The 17,585-nt window shown below is 49.2% G+C and overlaps 1 protein-coding gene across 1 annotated transcript in view; it reads left to right on the top strand.

Moving 5' to 3' along the window:
* TENM3 (teneurin transmembrane protein 3) overlaps positions 1–6,012 on the top strand; it is a 701,853-nt gene extending 695,841 nt beyond the window's left edge. Inside the window, exons 29-30 of the mRNA XM_061134549.1 lie at positions 2,845–2,975; positions 5,257–6,012. Coding sequence (XP_060990532.1) covers positions 2,845–2,975; positions 5,257–6,012 — 887 coding nt within the window. The remainder of the gene's footprint in view (positions 1–2,844; positions 2,976–5,256) is intronic.
* Positions 6,013–17,585: the final 11,573 nt, after the last annotated feature.

The raw sequence follows: 17,585 nt of genomic DNA on the forward strand, positions 1-17,585 counted from the left end.
TGTAATAATCTTCATTACTCTTTACGGAGGTAACACTGCTTTATAACATTGTATGTTTCATGTGTACACCATCCTGTTTCTACTTCTGTGTACACTGCAGTGTACCATTCAAAACTTACTCAACATCTGTCCCCAGAGAGCGGATGCCCTTAATCCACCTTGTCCCTCCCCGCATCTCCTTCCCATACTCCCTTCTCTCTGGCATGCTTGGTTCGATCGTTTGTTTCATGGGAGTTAGGGGAGTACCCTGGGGGTCCAGTGGTTAAGACTCTACACTTTCACTGCTGGTGGCCTGGGGCTGTATCCCTGGTTGGGAAACTAAGATCCCACACACCATGTGGTGCAGCCAAAAAAAAAAAAAGAAGAAGAAGAAAATTGTTCTAGGAGTGAAATCACACAGGATTGGTCTTTCTCCTCTGACTCACTTCACTTTACGTAATACCCTCAAGATCTACCCATGTTGTTACAAATGGCAAGGTTTCATTTTTCACGACTAACATTCCACCGTGTGTGCATGTACATATATACATACACCGTATCTTCCTTACGCATTCATCTATGGATAAGCACTTAGGTCGTTTCCTTATCTTGACTATTGTTAAGAATGCTGCAGTGAACATAGAGAGCATGTATCTTTTCAACTTAGTGTTTTTGCATTTGGGGGATAACTAGCCAGAAGGGAGACTGCTGGCTCACATGGTAATTCTGTTCTTAGCTTTCTGAGGAGCCTCCATCCTGCTTTCCTTGGTGGTTGCACAAGTTTACGCTCCCCAGTCCACGGGGCGCCCCTTCAGCGAGCAGGGATCTCCACTCATCCTCGGCCCCGGGGACGCTGAGCCCTTCTGGTTCCACTTTGCTCCTGTGTCACACTGCCATAATTAACCCCCTTGATTATGCTTCCTAGAGGAAGGTTACTCCCTGTTTTCTTTTTCTGTGTTTGGTTTGGTTTGGGGTTTTCTGGTTTGTTTTGCCTTGTGTTAGATGCTCCGTCTGGCTGCCTCTCCCCTTGTTCAATATTTGAAGCATGCCAGGATGTTCTGTCTTCTCAGTTCTCAAAGGTACAGCTCTCAAAATACTGCCCCCTGTTCATTTCACATCTGCTTCCCTCTTCCCCAGACTGTCTCAAGCTTCGCCTAGCTCTTTGCCACATGAACCTGCTCCAAATCTCTGCTCTCAGCATCCTGACTCAGCAACACCCAAATGGGTGTTCTCCTTTAGGCTTCCCCAGCACACGTCTGCATTCACGTCCCAGTTTCTGGGCAGTAATCTTCAACATGTTAAGAGCCTCTGATTTTTCACTGCTTCACAGACATCGTTCATAGTAGGAGTAGCTCTGCCCCCATTCAAAAGTTTTCTCTAAAACATAAACCACACCCCCCCCCAATCTCATGCACGTGCATGCATGCGCACACACACGTATATCACTTTCTCTCCTATGCAATAAACTTGGGGTTTTTCTCTCTCCACCACCACCACCAGCCCCCCATTTAAAAGAGGGATGGGACATCCCGCTGTTTCAGCGGTTTAGAATTTGCCTCGCAGTGCAGGCAACTGGTTCGATCCCTGGTCGGGGAACCAGGATCCCACATGCTGTGGCACAGCTAAGCCCTCTTGCCATAACTAGACAGCTCAGGCCACAGTGAAGGAGCTTGAGTGCCACAACTAAGACCCGATGTGGCCAAAGACATAAATTTTTTTTAATTGGAAAAAAAAAAAGAGGGAGCAGACCACTGAGTTTATAGCCTATATGATGCCTGCAGAAAGGGACCTGACAGCCTGACAGAGAGGTGCGAGCTGGTGCCCTGGAGAAGGAATCGGGGAGCAGGTGGCCTCCATCATTCCAACAAGCAGTTCCCCATGGCTTATTTAAGAGGTGTTGACGGTGCTGCCCGAGAGGCTGGCAACCCACCGCTCTTGAATTCATGCTCTCCCAGCAACATGGACGCCAGGGAATGCCACAGCAGCATTTTTTGAAAAACATCAAAAGAGAGATGGAACAGCATAAAATATATTAGGTCAAATGCAATTTCAAATTTTCCAGCAATGTGCTTAATATATAAAATAATCTACACCCAACTGTACTCATAAAGCTGCAAGCCTGCTGAGTAGTTCTGTAATAGTATAACCTCCAGAATAGAATAAAAGCTTTATTCTCAGCGTAATAGCTTTTGGACTCACATGGCAATATTTTAAAATACCATCTTAAAGGTTTCCAGCTTCTCTCCCTCCAAAGTTTGTCTCCACCTGTGCGCAGTGAGCCTTTGAAGTCAGAACTGATGGGAATCAGAACTTCTGTGCCCCCGGCCAGCTCAGCCAGCTTTTGGCATTCATCTTTGATTACGAGTTGACTGTTGATTTTCATACACTCGATGCGGGGGTTTTTATTAATAGAAAATGGGTGGTGGAAACTTGCATATCCTTGGCTAGCCACTCTGGAAAGCTAATAACACACGACTTCTAGTTAAGACCAGCCTTCACTAACTACAGATGTCATTTGTGTTCAACAACCATGTCTCTTTCACGCTGCTAGGCCTTGTTATTCGACTTTTTTTTTAAAACACTATTACCGGCACGGGTTGCAACTTCCCACGTGGGACCGGGTACCCATCGGTCTAAGTGAGTCTCCATTATCCACACTGTCTGTAGCCCTTGCCTCACTGCCTTCTGCTACTGAAGTTATTTTTACCGTGTCTGAAAAGAGTCAGTTTTTCATTGTAGGGCAGAGGCAAACCTGAGCTTTTTCAGGTTATCATGTGTGAAGGTGGGGTTTTCAGGTAAGGCTTTCGGTGTCGGAAATCACAAAGTAAACTCGGAAGTCTCTGATTCTGGACCTTCTTTTCCCAGATGTTAACAGTTGGCTGGTGACCTTTGGATTCCATCTGCACAATGCTATTCCTGGATTCCCTGTCCCCAAATTTGATTTAACAGAGCCTTCTTACGAACTCGTGAAGAGTCAGCAGTGGGATGATGTCCCGGTAAGAGACAAAAAGCGAACTATGAAAGGTGACAAGGGGCTTGCTTGTGCCGTATGGTCCCCTGCCCTGTTTAATCAGACTCCCTGGGTACCAAAGACCTTTTATTTATTTTATTTTATTTGATTCCGGAAAGAAAGCACCACTTCTCTCTTGCATTTCTGTTCAGCAGACCAGGGGCCTGTGAAACAGGCTTCAGTCTGCTTTTAGTGATGCTAATAAAAACAGAAAGACATTATCAAACAGTAATAAAATATGAAAGCTCATTGTTGAGTGCAGGGTTTCTACAGAGAACCCCAGGAATGCACATTTATAAGACTTGAGACCTTAAGGCAAAGATACAATAAACAGGAGGGCAGGGAATTCATGTTACAAATTAGCAGCTCACAAACAATCCCACAAAGTTCCACTTCTTTAAAATGTTAGCCATGTTTTCAAGGGAAAAAGATTAAAAATAAAATGGCCTCTGGTAAAGCTCCACCTACCACTAGGTGTTTATGGAATTTTCCTGAAACAAACAGACCAGGAGGCCTGGAACCGTTCTGAGAAATAAAAGGAGAAAGAATGGAAAATTGCAAAATCAAAACTGCCATTTCACAAAATGACACTTTTTAATTCCCACCATTCAGAGATCAGAAAGGAACCCAACAACAAAATATCGGAATTTCTAGCTTAAAGCAACAATAATTAAAGATCAAGAAATTGGGTTACCCCATAATGATAAGAAGGGAGCAAGATTAATTTCCCCCCTTGAGCAATTTCCTATAATCTCAATAAACACAAAAAGAAAAGGCAATCCTGGCTAAAACACACATACACATAGAGTTACACACAACGCCAGTACCTCTGCTTTCTGGTCCATGTTTCACACTTAACATAAAAGCTATTCCTTTTTCAGATGTCACCTTTACATTTAAAAGGCAAAACCCATTCCGTTTCCGGGATCTGGGAGCCATTTTAACATTTCTAATTGCAAATATACCTGCGCTGATCAACTGCCATGAAGACATCCCTAAGTTTGTTAATGCCTTTGAGCACATAATAATTGCAGATGACTTTCCAACATGTCTGAAAACACTTAAGTCATACTGTACAAAATGGACTTGCCAACTTTTTTCCTAGGCAGCCCTTTCCATACAGCTCAGATTCTCTGTCATGAGAAGTGCACCGTAAGGACAGCTTAGGGAATCGCCAGCAAAGACATCAAGGATGCCTGGAGAGCAGAAAAACAAATGTGTCTTTCACCGCTGCAAACGAAACACATGCTTCCAGTTGGGGAAAATGCTGGCCAGACGAACATCTGGTAGTCTGAGAGATGCCTGAGTTAAGATGCCCCCAATTTAAAACCCTTGTGAATGCAGAAGGCCCACTGTCCCTCAGTCTGCAAAAAATAAATGTTTTCCTAAAGCGATAAACACTCGTTGACAGCTGTCCCCACTGTGCGCTCATCCTGGCCCATTTCAGTCCGTCAGTTATATGGTCAAATTCAGCTGAAAGCTCTGTTCACCAGGAGACGGTACAGAGTTTACCTAAATTAAAGCACATGCCTGTAAGTAAATTAAAGGCATGTGCTTTAAAGTGGGACTTTAGCTTAAAGTGGGACTGGGTGATGCAACTGGAGCACCCCCAGGCTTTCCAACCTTCCTCTGCGTTTTGGCACTTTCCCACCAGCCTCCCATGGAGAAAGCTGCTGGGATGGACCATCTGGTAAGCTGGTTCCCCAAATGGGGCGAGCCTGGGAAAAGGGCATCTAGAATGGAAAGAGAAAAGGCAAAAACCTGAATATTTCACCCATGTTCAGGCATGCCTGCGGGCTAAGTCGCTTCAGTCTTGTAGGCGGCTTTGCGACCCTTCGGACTGTAGCCCGCCAGGTTCCTCTGTCCATGGGATTCTCCAGGCAAGAACACTGGAGTGGGTTCCCATGCCCTCCTTCGGGGAATCTTCCTGACACACGGATCTAACCCATGTCTCCTGTAAATCCTGCGTTGCCAGCGAATTCCCTACCACCGAGCCACCAGGGAACCCCATTTTACCTTTCAAAACACATTGGGATAAACTTGAGGGGAGTGGCGTCTTGAGTGCATTCCTCCCCCCAGGGTTTTTTAAGACTTTTCATTTCTAAAGAACCTACTGAAGTTTTAATCAACAACTCCACCCCCCCCCCCAACTCCCCCATGTTTCATTTCTGCCCAGAACCGGAACACCGCCCGCAAGCCTGGCTCCCTGGGGCCAGAAGAGCCCGACTGTTCTCTAACCCATCCTCCGGGTCTGTTTCTCTCTGCAGCCCATTTTCGGAGTCCAGCAGCAAGTGGCGAGGCAGGCCAAGGCCTTCCTGTCCCTGGGGAAGATGGCCGAGGTGCAGGTGAGCAGGCGCAAAGGCAGCGGCGCGCCGTCGTGGCTGTGGTTCGCCACTGTCAAGTCGTTGATCGGCAAGGGCGTCATGCTGGCCGTGAGCCAGGGCCGCGTGCAGACCAACGTGCTGAACATCGCCAACGAGGACTGCATCAAGGTGGCGGCCGTGCTCAACAACGCCTTCTACCTGGAGAACCTGCACTTCACCATCGAGGGCAAGGACACGCACTACTTCATCAAGACCAGCACGCCGGAGAGCGACCTGGGCACCCTGCGGCTGACCAGCGGCCGCAAGGCGCTGGAGAACGGCATCAACGTGACCGTGTCGCAGTCCACCACCGTGGTCAACGGCAGGACTCGCAGGTTCGCCGACGTGGAGATGCAGTTCGGCGCGCTGGCCCTGCACGTGCGCTACGGCATGACCCTGGACGAGGAGAAGGCGCGCATTCTGGAGCAGGCGCGGCAGCGCGCGCTCGCCCGGGCCTGGGCGCGCGAGCAGCAGCGCGTGCGTGACGGCGAGGAGGGCGCGCGCCTCTGGACGGAAGGCGAGAAGCGGCAGCTGCTGAGCGCCGGCAAGGTGCAGGGCTACGACGGGTACTACGTACTCTCGGTGGAACAGTACCCGGAGCTGGCCGACAGCGCCAACAACATCCAGTTCCTCCGCCAGAGCGAGATCGGGAAGAGGTAACCCCCGGGCCGGCGGCAGGGAGGCGCGCGCGCCGCCGCCACCGCCCCTGCGGGGACCCGAGCCGGCGGGGCGCCGCTTGCCCCTCCAGCCCCAGCACCCCCCTACTCCCCCACCTCTGCTCAGATCTGTCTGTAGCACAATCCGAGGGGGACTCTCCGGCACCGAAGAGCCTTCCGGGAGAACTAGACTGCTATTTTAAAAAATCCACACACACAGAAATCAAATGAAAACAAAAGACTTCCTTCTGAATGACCTTAAAAGGTGATCGGCTTTAAAGAATATGTTTACATATGCATATCGCTGCACTCAGTTGGACTGGAAGTATTCCAAGGAAAAACAGATCATTAAAGAAAAGAGGCCCAAACCTTTTGCTTCCGGGCCATCTTGTTCCGTGAGGCACTGTAACGAAGGTAGAAATGCATACAGTGTTCCCAGGTATTACCGTTGTCGACCTTTGCTTACAAGTAGTCTCTCTGCATAGGATGTGATATATATCTGTTAATTTTAAAATGTGGGGCAAAGTTACTGTTTCTAGACAACCCGACTGCTTTCCCAGTGCTGGTTTGTAAAAGGACATTGGCACACGTGACTTCTGCTGCCAGGGCGGGGATTTCTAAGGAATTTTACAATGCTCCTGTGGTTTGCCTTGGGGGGGAAGAAAACTGGCAAATAGAATCCTTGTCACTGATAAGCAAAGGAAACCCTGATTTTTTTGTAAATTATGTGAGACAAGTTGTTTATGGATTTTTATATGAATTACAATTTACTGTACATCAGATATTAGTCTCAGAGGAGTTAATTTATGTAAAGTGTTTAAAAAGTTTATACTTAAAAAATAAAATGATAAAAACATGTGAACTGTGTGATTTTTTTAAAAGGATTGCACCTTTTGTTATCTGTTATAGCTGTACAGTATAAATTATTATATTGTAGAGATATAACGACTTATGCCTATAATGTCCAGAAGTGTTAATATTTTTGTATTAGGTTGAAAAACAAACAAAAAACGTGCAACTTTCTATCACTAGATGGATAGGACTGTGCGATTCTCCGTGGGTGGCTAATCAGAGACCTTCTCCTTTCTCTTCCTTCTCTTTTTCATCAGGCCAGTGTCCTCAACCATTATCAGCTAAGAGGCACGGTAGAAAACTAAGGCTGGTGGAATGTAACGGAAGCCACGAAACCCAAACCCAAAAATACATAAAATAGGGCAGGAGGCATTGTCCCTCCCTCCGCCCCTAAAATGTCTGTGGGGGAGTTGATACCATTAACCCCAGGGTTTTCCTGTTACCTCCCTTGAAGCTTCTTTTCATGATGGAGGTGCAAGACCCCCATCAGATGCTTTGTGAGCAGGAAAGGAACTGATGTAGTCAGTCATCACCCTAAACATGTCTTAAGATCTCGGCAAGCTAGCAGAAACCGAGCAACAGTGAGACACCCAGACAGGGAAGGTCGGGGTCACTCAGCTAGTCTCGAGTTTGGACCCTCAGGTCACACAGAGGGACATAAAGGGGAGATCAAAAGCTCCTGTAAGCCCAGACGACCCAGCCAGCTCAGAGCTGGTTTGAATGGCAGCCTCCGCTGTGTCTCGGGGAAGCTGGATCCGCTGGAAGTGAACTGAGAGCCTGCCCTCCTGCCGCCCGCGTGCCGGCGCGCTGAGCATCTGCACTTCCTTGCGGCTCAGCCGCTCTGGCACGTCTCTCTCGTGAGCACTAAATTCAGCCACAAAAATATTTTTAGAAAACCTTTCTCAGTTCATTGAGCTATAGTACACACTGTTTTCCTCTATGTATAATGGTGATAAAACATAGCAAGTGAACATGTCGTAAATATAAAGGTTCAAGTGATGTATTGAAAATTAATTTTCTAACTGCTTTGTATGTATCACATACTCTAAACTGCACAGTAGGCGTGTTTATTAAACAGATGATGGGCTGGGAAAGTTTCAAAATAGCTACTGAATTTACAGTATCAGTGCTATTACTGTCTTTGTGTATTTGGTAGCGCATACCGAAGTAATTAATCTTCTAATGAATGCTGATATTTTATTAGAATGAAAGCACAGATTAGCAGTAATATTTTTTATCCTGGAAATCCTCTGGCGAGTATTATGAAGCCCCAGTTTAGACAACTCTGAGATTTCAAACCACATAAACATGGCTCTGATTTACATTTTATTTTCTAACTGTTAACTTAGGTGTTTGCAGTTCTGTTCCATTGCATTTCTGCAGGGTTGTATTTAGCATGCTGTAAGTACTTTTGGTTGAAATAGGCTCTGAGTCTAAATTCTCAGAAATATTTCAGATGTATTGACCATGAAAAAAGCTTGTACCACATGACGGAAGTGAAATCATAACCTTACCCTCCTCTTGACATGGACTGGTCCTTCACACTGGCACCGATAAATAACAGATTTGGAGTCTTCTCCTGGTGCTTATTTTAGGTGAGGTCAAATCAACCCAATTAGTGTCTTGTTAGTGGGTATAATGAGCCTATTTCTTTCTAAAAAGACTTGTGATCTGGACATGCTTTTACAAGAAATAGTGACCTTGGGGAATATGTAAACAAAAGACCTTTTTCTAAGAGTTGGGAGGGTGGGAAGGGGGCTGTATAATGAAAAGAATTAGCTTACAAAAAAGAAATTGATATTCAAAGTATTTTAGGCAAAGCCAGTCAAAATGCTTTCATGATATTTTGAGATGTAAATTTTGTCTGATTTGTATTGTTCTTTTCATTTGCCTTCTTAACTTTATATGTGACCTGAATTTTCCATAACTTGATGACTATAGATTGCATCTAGGCATTCCAATAAAAGCCAACCCAATGTGTGTGTGTTTTATATATATATTTTTAAAAATATCTTGGGCCAGCCAGGATTCCTTTTGTGTTTTGGGGGTGGAAGATGCAAATAGATGCAGTTGTTGGGGTATTGCAACCCAGTTGATCATACCTTTTATTTTCTTTTCTAACTGTGGTGTCCGCCAGCCAGACAGCCTGTTCATCGGTGTGTAATTCACAGGAAACTCTTTCCATGGCCTACTTTAGAAAAAACATTAAATATACCCTTACAAAGCCAAACCTTATCACTGTGAAGAAGAAGAAGGAAAAAGATGCTGCCCATTACTCCTTGAGAGCAGGCCCCATTCCTGTGATCCTGGCAATAGTGCTTAATTAAAACACTTGATTAGAATAATCAGTTTGGGCCTGATAGTCTCCTAGCCTCCTGGAGATGTCTAAATCTACATATAGACCGCCTGATTAGGGGATGCTTAGATCAGCAGTTTCAGCCTGGCCGGCCAAGGCTTTGATTTTAGTCTGAAAAGGCAGGCTTCATCATACTTGCTTTGTAGTGACAACCTCAACCTGATAACATGTTGATCCAGGAAGAATCAGGTCACTCCACTCAGCCAAAGGGTCTATTTTTTTTTTTTCTCCTCTTATTAGAGATTAACCCTCAAATGGGGGGGGGGCGGGGGGAAGGCAGAAAAACACATGCGAATTGCTGCTTTCATTTTTCACACTGCCTTCCCCAGAGGTCATGTCTGAATGAATGCAGAGAAAAATGTAGGTGAAAATTGTTTCTTTGTAGCAGAATTTTCTGGGCATGGGATACGCAGCTGCCGCCTCCTGTGAGATGCTCCTTCAGATGTTAACGTGCCGCACACATGACATAATCATGGGAAGTGGTTTTAAGTGATGGACCCGCACATACGTACGACGCCTGCTCTAAACACCAGTCCCCAAGCACTTTAAAGATGATGGGAGGTTTCTGTCTTTGATGCCGCCCTAACCATGCCCACCACCCTCTCTGTGGACCACCTTTTCTTTCTCCTCCTGTCTTGGCCTGCTCCCAAATGAAGCTGCTTCTCTCCCCCGCTGAGCAGGAAATCTGTTTTGCGAGATGCTCTAGAAATGGAGGACTCCAAAAGAGGCAGCGGGAGGGCGCTGTCTGTGGCCAAAGCCACCTGAGCATTGCCCACAGCAGCACGCTTGCCCGCGTTCAGAGGAGGAGGAGGTCCCCTTGGGCCAGAATCTGGCCCTCTGCCCGCCTGGGGCGCTATCTGCGCTCCTGCAGGGTAAAGGCAACCCACCCACGGGCGGCCCTGAAGGGCCATAGAGCTCTTCCCAGTCCTCCGGTACCCGGATTCCACCCCACTTTCCTTCCAAGGGGAGAGCTGACTCCAGCACCCTGCGAAATGCGTCAAATTCCAGAAGCGGGAGCCGGAAGGCACTTAGAGACGTGTGAGCGAGTTGCCCAAGTTCACAGAGGTGGCTCAAACCCAGGTGAACAGAGATGCCCTGTCAGCTAGTACCCCCCCCCCCCCCACTGTATCCCACAGACTCCCAGTACTGTGCGCGTGCTAAGTCGCTTCAGGTGTCCGACTCTTTACGACCCTATGGACCATAACCCTCCAGGCTCCTCTGTCCATGGGATTCTCCAGGCAAGAATACTAGAGGGTTGCCATGCCCTCCTCCAGGGGATCTTCTCAACTCAGGGATCAAGGCCGTGTCTCCTGTCTCCTGCATCGGCAGGCACATCTTTACCAGTGGTGCCACCTAGGATGCCCCCTGCCGGTACCACGACCCAGGAAATACTAGGGACAGGCCTTGCCACCCCAGTCCCTCAGGGCATGGGTCTTCCCAAAGCTGCCATAATTCAGAGTCCTGACAAGCGTTTTTCAATATATAAAGATGCCCCAGGCCCTCCAACATGGCACATGTCTTAAGTTCCCCTCCAACTGCCCATATTTCCAGCTCCTCAGCTTGCCTCACCTTCGATGAGAAAGTCTGTCATGCAATGTTAATGAGTTCCTCACTTCTAAAAAGATTTATCAAAGAAAGACCATCGATTTGCATACATGCACATGTTTATTTAACTATGTTTTCCCTAAGTGATTTATAAATTCAGCTTTGGTCATCCTAACAAGACAATGAAAAAATTAAAAATTAGTTATAAGTCATTATTACCCACTTGCAGTACAGAGTTAAGCCAGAGTCCCATAGACAGTGATAAGCCATTAGAGTTTCCTGCCTTGTAATTTAAGCCACGTGACCAACATCCTCTCTCGCTAGAGTTCTCGTTTGCTATTCACCACCTCTGCAAGCATGGTCTCTTGATGTCAGTTAATTATGAATCACTTTTAGGTAAATTGAGTAAACCTTTTCATGTATGCACAGACTTAAAACTCCGTCATGGAGGAATAGAAGATTCTTAGAGTCTTGTATGTAGCAAATTTGCTATAAACGGATCATAAGCCTAGAGTAACATCATTATTCAGTTTAGAGTTAATGGGTTCCACAAAGCGAATTTAATAAATCCTTCTGGGACCTAAGCTAAGGAAAATTAAAAATTAGAAGCATAAATTGTGATTTCTGGGGCAAGGCGGTGGAGGAACATTCCAGGCTTCCTGCTCCTAAGGTGAATCGTGACCTGGGCCCTAACCACAGCGTTCAGCCTGCACTGGGAAGGGAAATCACCTTCTTTTTACATGAGTGCAGAGAATTCCTGAATTCCCCCCACAATGGCTCTTTCTGTCCGGCCTAACTTGCTGCCTAGAACTGACAGGATTTACGAGCCATCCACAGGGTCACAATGAATTCTGTAAAATTTTCACGTTACTTTATCAGTGAGCCGTGAGGGGAGGGCAGAAATACCCAAGGAGTTAAAATGACACATTCTCTGACGTGACTGAAAGGCTGAAAATGGAACAGTGGAGAATATAAGGAACACACCAAAGGCTCTGGTAGACCTGGAATTCTATCACAAAAGTGATTAACGACCACAGCGGTGAAGAAACGGCCCTACCCAAATTTTCCTCCACAGTGAATGTGAGGGAGATTTTAGAATACCTGCTCCACAGAACATCAGGAAAACCATCCCCAGGACTCATCCATGATGCTCTTCCAGGGAAGGCAATTTCTCTCTCTCTCCTTCTCCTCCTCCCCTCCTCCTCCCCTTCTTTTTTCCTCTCCCCACCATTTCTCTCTCTCTCTCATTCACTGGATTTACCCTTTACCTCCTGGTAGAACCTAAGTTGCAACCACTTAGGCTGTATCTAACGAAATATCTAAGGCTTAGAAAGTGTTAGTCACTCAGTCATGTCCAACTCTGCAACCCCACGGACTGTAGCCCGCCAGCCTCCTCTGTCCATGGAATTCTCCAGGCAAGAATACTAGAGTGGGTTGCCATTCCCTTCTCCAGGGGGATCTTCCCAACCCAGGGGTCGAACCTGGGTCTCCTGCATTGCAGGCAGATTCTTTACTATCTGAGCCAGCTAAGGAAGGCTTAGAAGGAAACCCATATGTCTCCCTTTGTAGACCTGATGGACTTTAAATAATAACCCAGGACATCACATAGGAAACTAGAGTTCTTTGTCCCCAGCTTACTTACAAAAGGTTACTAACAAGCAGATTTTAAAACCTCCCCACTTCAGCTACGGCATGATTTCTAGTGTCGACGCTACAGCAAAAAGAAAGAAAAGAGCAGGAGGCCCTGGGGTGGGGTGGGGGGGTATGCTCTGGGGACAAGCGTGGACACGCACCAGTGCCGAACAGAGAGCAGAGGCGGAGATGACGCAAGAGGAGAGGCTGGTGCAGGCGCCAGCTCGCAGGGACGCGGCACCCTTCGCTAAGTTCGCCCCGCCCCATCGAGGGTTGCCCTCTTGGCTTCACTTCAAAACCAGGGCTCTGGTCCTGCAGGAATGGAAAGCCACCCCAACATATGGGCAAGGACCCTTCAGCAAGGACCCCTCCTCCTCCTCCTCCTGAAACCCCAAGGAGGGACCAGGTTAGGGAGGGCTTGGGGACCCCCGGGCTCTTCCCGGACCACCCTCCAGGTGATGGCTTTCTCCCAGGTACTTTCGGAGAAGGTTGCAGCGCCCCCTAGTGACGGGCATCACAGCGAGGACCGGGAGGGATGCGCCCGCGCATCCTGGGGACCGGAAACCACCAGCCCGACCCCTCTCCCGGGTGAGGCCAGTTCCAATTAGCCTCTATTTTCCCATCTTTGCTCTGCGCACGGAGTTTCACACATAAAACGATTTCTTCTGCTTCACGCACCACCTCACTGAGGCCCGGTCCTCGCAAAAAATCGCTCCCGCAAGATTTCCCTTCCCGTCAAGCAGAAACTTTGTCAAACAATGTTCCTCTCGCTTCGCAGATCAAAATAAGGCCCTTCCTCCCAGGAATTGTCCGCGGGCTGTTTGAGTTTTGCAGCCCCCTCGAAAACAGTGGTTTCTGAACTAGCACATTGTTTCCTTTTTACTTTTCATGTTTGAGCAGTCCTGTCGCTCTGAAGGATTTCCCAGAAGGGCAGATCCTTTAAATGCAGAGTGGCGTTTTTATTTGCAAGGGAGCCAGGCTCTCGTGGAATGACAGCCTGGAAGGGTGAAGCCCTTCGGCAGAGGTCTGAGCTGGGCGCACCCCGCGTTCTTGGCCGCCCCCAGGGGGGACCGTCCACCTCCCCCACCTGCCGGCCCCACGGTGAGCGCTGGGGGAGAGAACCCAGGGTTCAACCTTCTTGTCCCACGTTGTCCCCGCAGAGGAGCCGATGGACGCTGCTTTCACCCGGCAGCCAGGACTGGTGTCCTGGCTTCAGAAACAGTCCTTGGCTGGAGCCCACTGTCATTCCTGGAGGCCTGCGGGGACCCAATACATAAGCAACGCTTTCTTTTCCCTCCCTAAGCGCTCGCAGACATGAGAAAGACGATTAAAGCTGGCATGTGAAAACCACAGGATCACCTTAGATAAACACCAAGACGGAGGACGGAGTTTCATATGAAAAGCCAGATGGATACGAAACTAGGGAAAGACGACCCGCGCTTTGCTGCCTGTACTGACCGGGGCAGCCCCCGCCATGGGGGTGGGGGGCAGTGAGGCCCAGGTCTCCCCACTAGTGCCCGTCACCCTCCCCAACTCGCCAGGAAGGGTGAGGCACCCCCAGGGGCCTGGAGTGACCGGGAGAGAGCAGCCAGGCATGAGCTCTCACTCACACACACACGCACACACTCACACACGCAGGAACGGAGCAGGGAGGACCCCGCGCTGCCTGCAGCCGCCTGGCCCCCAGCCACAGCGCTTCACCCCTCCGGGCCTCCATCCAGCACCCCCTTCCTGCTCTGACACCCGCGGGGGGTTGTGGTGGCTGCTTCGGAAACAAGTCCTAAAACACAAGTCCTCGCCTGTCAGCAGACTGGCAGCCGTCCAGATGAGGAGGGTCTGTTTCATAAATCTGCCCCCCAACCCCAAACCCCCACCCCCCTGCAGGAGTGAACGGGTCAGAGCCAGAACTCTGGACTCTGGGACGGCGGCCCCTTCCCATTCTTCTGTGGCTTGTTAAGATGCTCTTGTAAATCACCAGGATGCAGGCCTCCCCACAACGCAGGCTCTTTCTGCAGCCTCGCCAGTTAGTGCTCGCGGTCTTCAGCGAGGCCCTGGCTGGGGTGAGGGGGCTTGGGGGGCAGCAAAGCTGGGGGGAGCCCTAGAGCAGCAGACAATACCAGATAGTCCCAAGTTGCCTGACCCCCTGCTGTGTCTGTGCCTCAGTTTCTCCATCTTTAAAATGGGCCCAGCCCTCTGCCCCTGAGCAGATCCTTCTCAGGCTCCCCTGCTCAAAAGGGGCGTGCGTGCATGCGTGTGTGTGTGTGTGTGTGTGTGTGTGTGTGTGTATGCGCCCATGTAACAAAGCAAAAGTAATTTTTTTTTACTTTGGGTAAAAGCCCTCGTGGCTCAGTCAGTAAAGAATCTGCTGCAATGCAGGAGACCTGGGCTCAATCCCTCGGTTGGGAAGATGCCCTGGAGGAGGGCATGGCAACCCACTCCAGTATTCTTGCCTGGAGAATCCCTGAGGACAGAGGAGCCTGGTGGACTGCAGCCCATAACTTCTCAAAGAGTCAGACACGACTGAGCGACTAAGCACTGCATGGTGATTTTAAGGTTATTACCCAGACATCTTTCAACTGGCTCAGACGGTAAAGAATCTGCCTGAAATGCAGGGGACCCGGGTTCAATCTCTGGGTCGGGAAGATCCCCTGCAGAAGGGCACAGCAATCCACTCCAGTGTTCTTGCCTGGGAAATCCCATGGACAGAGGAGCCTGGTGGGGTACACAGTCCATGGGGTCCACAAGGAGTCAGACACAACTGAGTGACTCACACTTTCACCCAGACATCCTCCAACATCTCTCTGTCCAGGCTGCATCAGGAGGCACCTCCAAAGGGAAGGGGAGTGGGGGGCTCCCTTCCCAGAGGGGAGGGGACTGCCATCTTTGCTGAGGCCCAACCCTTTTACCTTCAGGAGGGAGCTGAGAATGAAGCCCCTTTCCACCCAGGCTCTCCGTTCACCCTAAGGTGATGGAAACTAGTGGGTGTTAATATGTGTAATCACATACAGAAAAATATTGAATAATATGGAATATACATGGTTGGATGGCATCACCAGTTCAATAGACATCAACTTGGGCAAACTCTAGGAGATGGTGAGGGACAGGGAGGCTTAGCATGCTAAAGTCTTGGGGTCGCAAAGAGTCGGACACGACTTGACAACTGAACACCACCACCAGCTTTGGGATACTGCCCACAGCCAGCGTCCGGGCGCGGCATTCTGGAAAGGGAACTCTGTTCAGGTGTCCTGCACCCTGGCCAAGCTGCCTGCCAGCTTGCTTTCCCTTGCCTTTGCCTTCGAATCCCACACAACCTGGCCAGCTGGCCTCCTGTCCGCTCCTGAGTCCCCCTGATTCACTCCCCACACCCCACCCCAGGCCCCCTCCCCATTATCTTCTCCCTTCCCCAGGAGGGAAACTGCAGACAGCTTAAAATAGAACAAATTAAAGTGCAGAGATGGGTGCGCAGCAGGAACCATGGGGCGCCCTCCTCCTCCCCACAAACATCCACCCCCAGGCAGGCGTCAGGCTCCCCTCTGTGCCTCCTCCTGTCTCTTCCAACCCTCCCAGACTTGCACCCAGCTGGCGGAGAGGATGTTCAGACTGCAGGCTGCTGGCAGGGCTCACGGAGCCCCGAGTGGGGAGTGCCAGGGGCTTTGAGCTGCCCTGCCAGGCTCGCCGGCCGCCCCCCTGACCATCCCCGCACTCGGGTCAGAGCAGGCCCTCTGGGAGTCAAGGGCTGGAGGCTAGGAATGTCAGATGAGGGGCAGGACTCCCACTTAAGATTGAAATTCAGCTTAGCAGTGAATCATTTGTCAATATAAGTAAGTCCCATATAGTATTAGGAACATATACTAAAAAGGTGTATTTGTTATTGATCTGAAATTCAGATTTAAGTGGGCATCCTGTTGGTTTTGTTTGTGCTAAACCTGGCAGCCCTGACCTACCGGAAAGCCTGATGGTGTTTATGCCTCAGCACCGGGCAGGCACAGAGACACGGGCAGGGCGGGCGGTGAGGGTGTGTTGGATCCTAAGACTGTGGGAACACAGTACGGAGGATGGGGTGGCTGAAACGACGGGCATTTATCACATCCCAGTTCTGGAAGCCAGAAGTCCAACTCGAGGTGTTGGCAGAGCCATGCCCTCTGAAGGCCCCCAGGGAGGACCCCTGCTTCCTCCAGCTCCTGGTGGCTGCCGCCCACCTTGGGGATGCTTAGGGTCCCTTGTCCCTCCTCTGCCTCAGCATTGCACAGAGTTTACCCTGCGGGTCTCTGGCCTCTCTCTCCTCTGCTTATAAGGACACCAGTCATTGGAGGGCCACCTCCTCCCGACTCCAGGACAGTCTCATCTTAATCCAGTCACATCTGCAAAGAACTCTATTTGCCAAATAAGGTCCCACTCTGAAGCCCTGGTGGACATGACTTTGGGGGCACCCTTTGCACCAGGGGAGAATCCACTCTGCTTTCAGACACCTAATACTGACAGATGCCATTGTCTGGGTGGCCAGAATAAACCGTGATGGAGTGGAGAGTGGTCCCTGACTTGTTGCATTAAAACTACCCCCCCCACACACACACATACAACACGCCTTGCCCACCAGAGCAAGAAGATCCAGGTTTTCGCACAACCAGTCCCTCCGATCAGGAAGCTTCACAAGCGTCTGATCCTCATCCATCAGAGGGCAGGCAGAATGTAAATCACAATTACAGAAAACTAACCAAAATGATCACATGGACCACAGCCCTGTCTAACTCAATGAAACTATGAGCCATGACGTGTAGGATCACCCAAGATGTCTGGGTCATGGTGGGAGAGTTCTGACAAAACATGGTCCATTGGAGAACGGGAAGGCAAACCACTTCAGCATCCTTGGCTTGAGAAACCCATGAACGGTAAGAAAATGCAAAAAGTTATGACACTGAAAGATGAACCCCTCCAGGTCAGTAGGTGTCCAATATGCTCCTGGAGAAGAGCAGAGAAATAGCTCCAGAAGGAAGGAAGAGGCTGAGCCAAAGCAGAAATGACGCCCAGTTGTGGATGTGTCTGGTGGTGAAAGGAAAGCCCCATGCACTAAAGAACAATATTGCCATGACCAGTGTGTTCTCTTGGAAACACTCTGCTAGGCTTGACCTCTTAACACCAAAAAAAAAAAAAAAAAAAAAGATGTCCTTTGCATCATAGAGGACTGGAATGCA

Source organism: Dama dama, chromosome 32, assembly GCF_033118175.1.
Source record: "Dama dama isolate Ldn47 chromosome 32, ASM3311817v1, whole genome shotgun sequence".
Taxonomy (NCBI): Eukaryota; Metazoa; Chordata; class Mammalia; order Artiodactyla; family Cervidae; genus Dama; species Dama dama.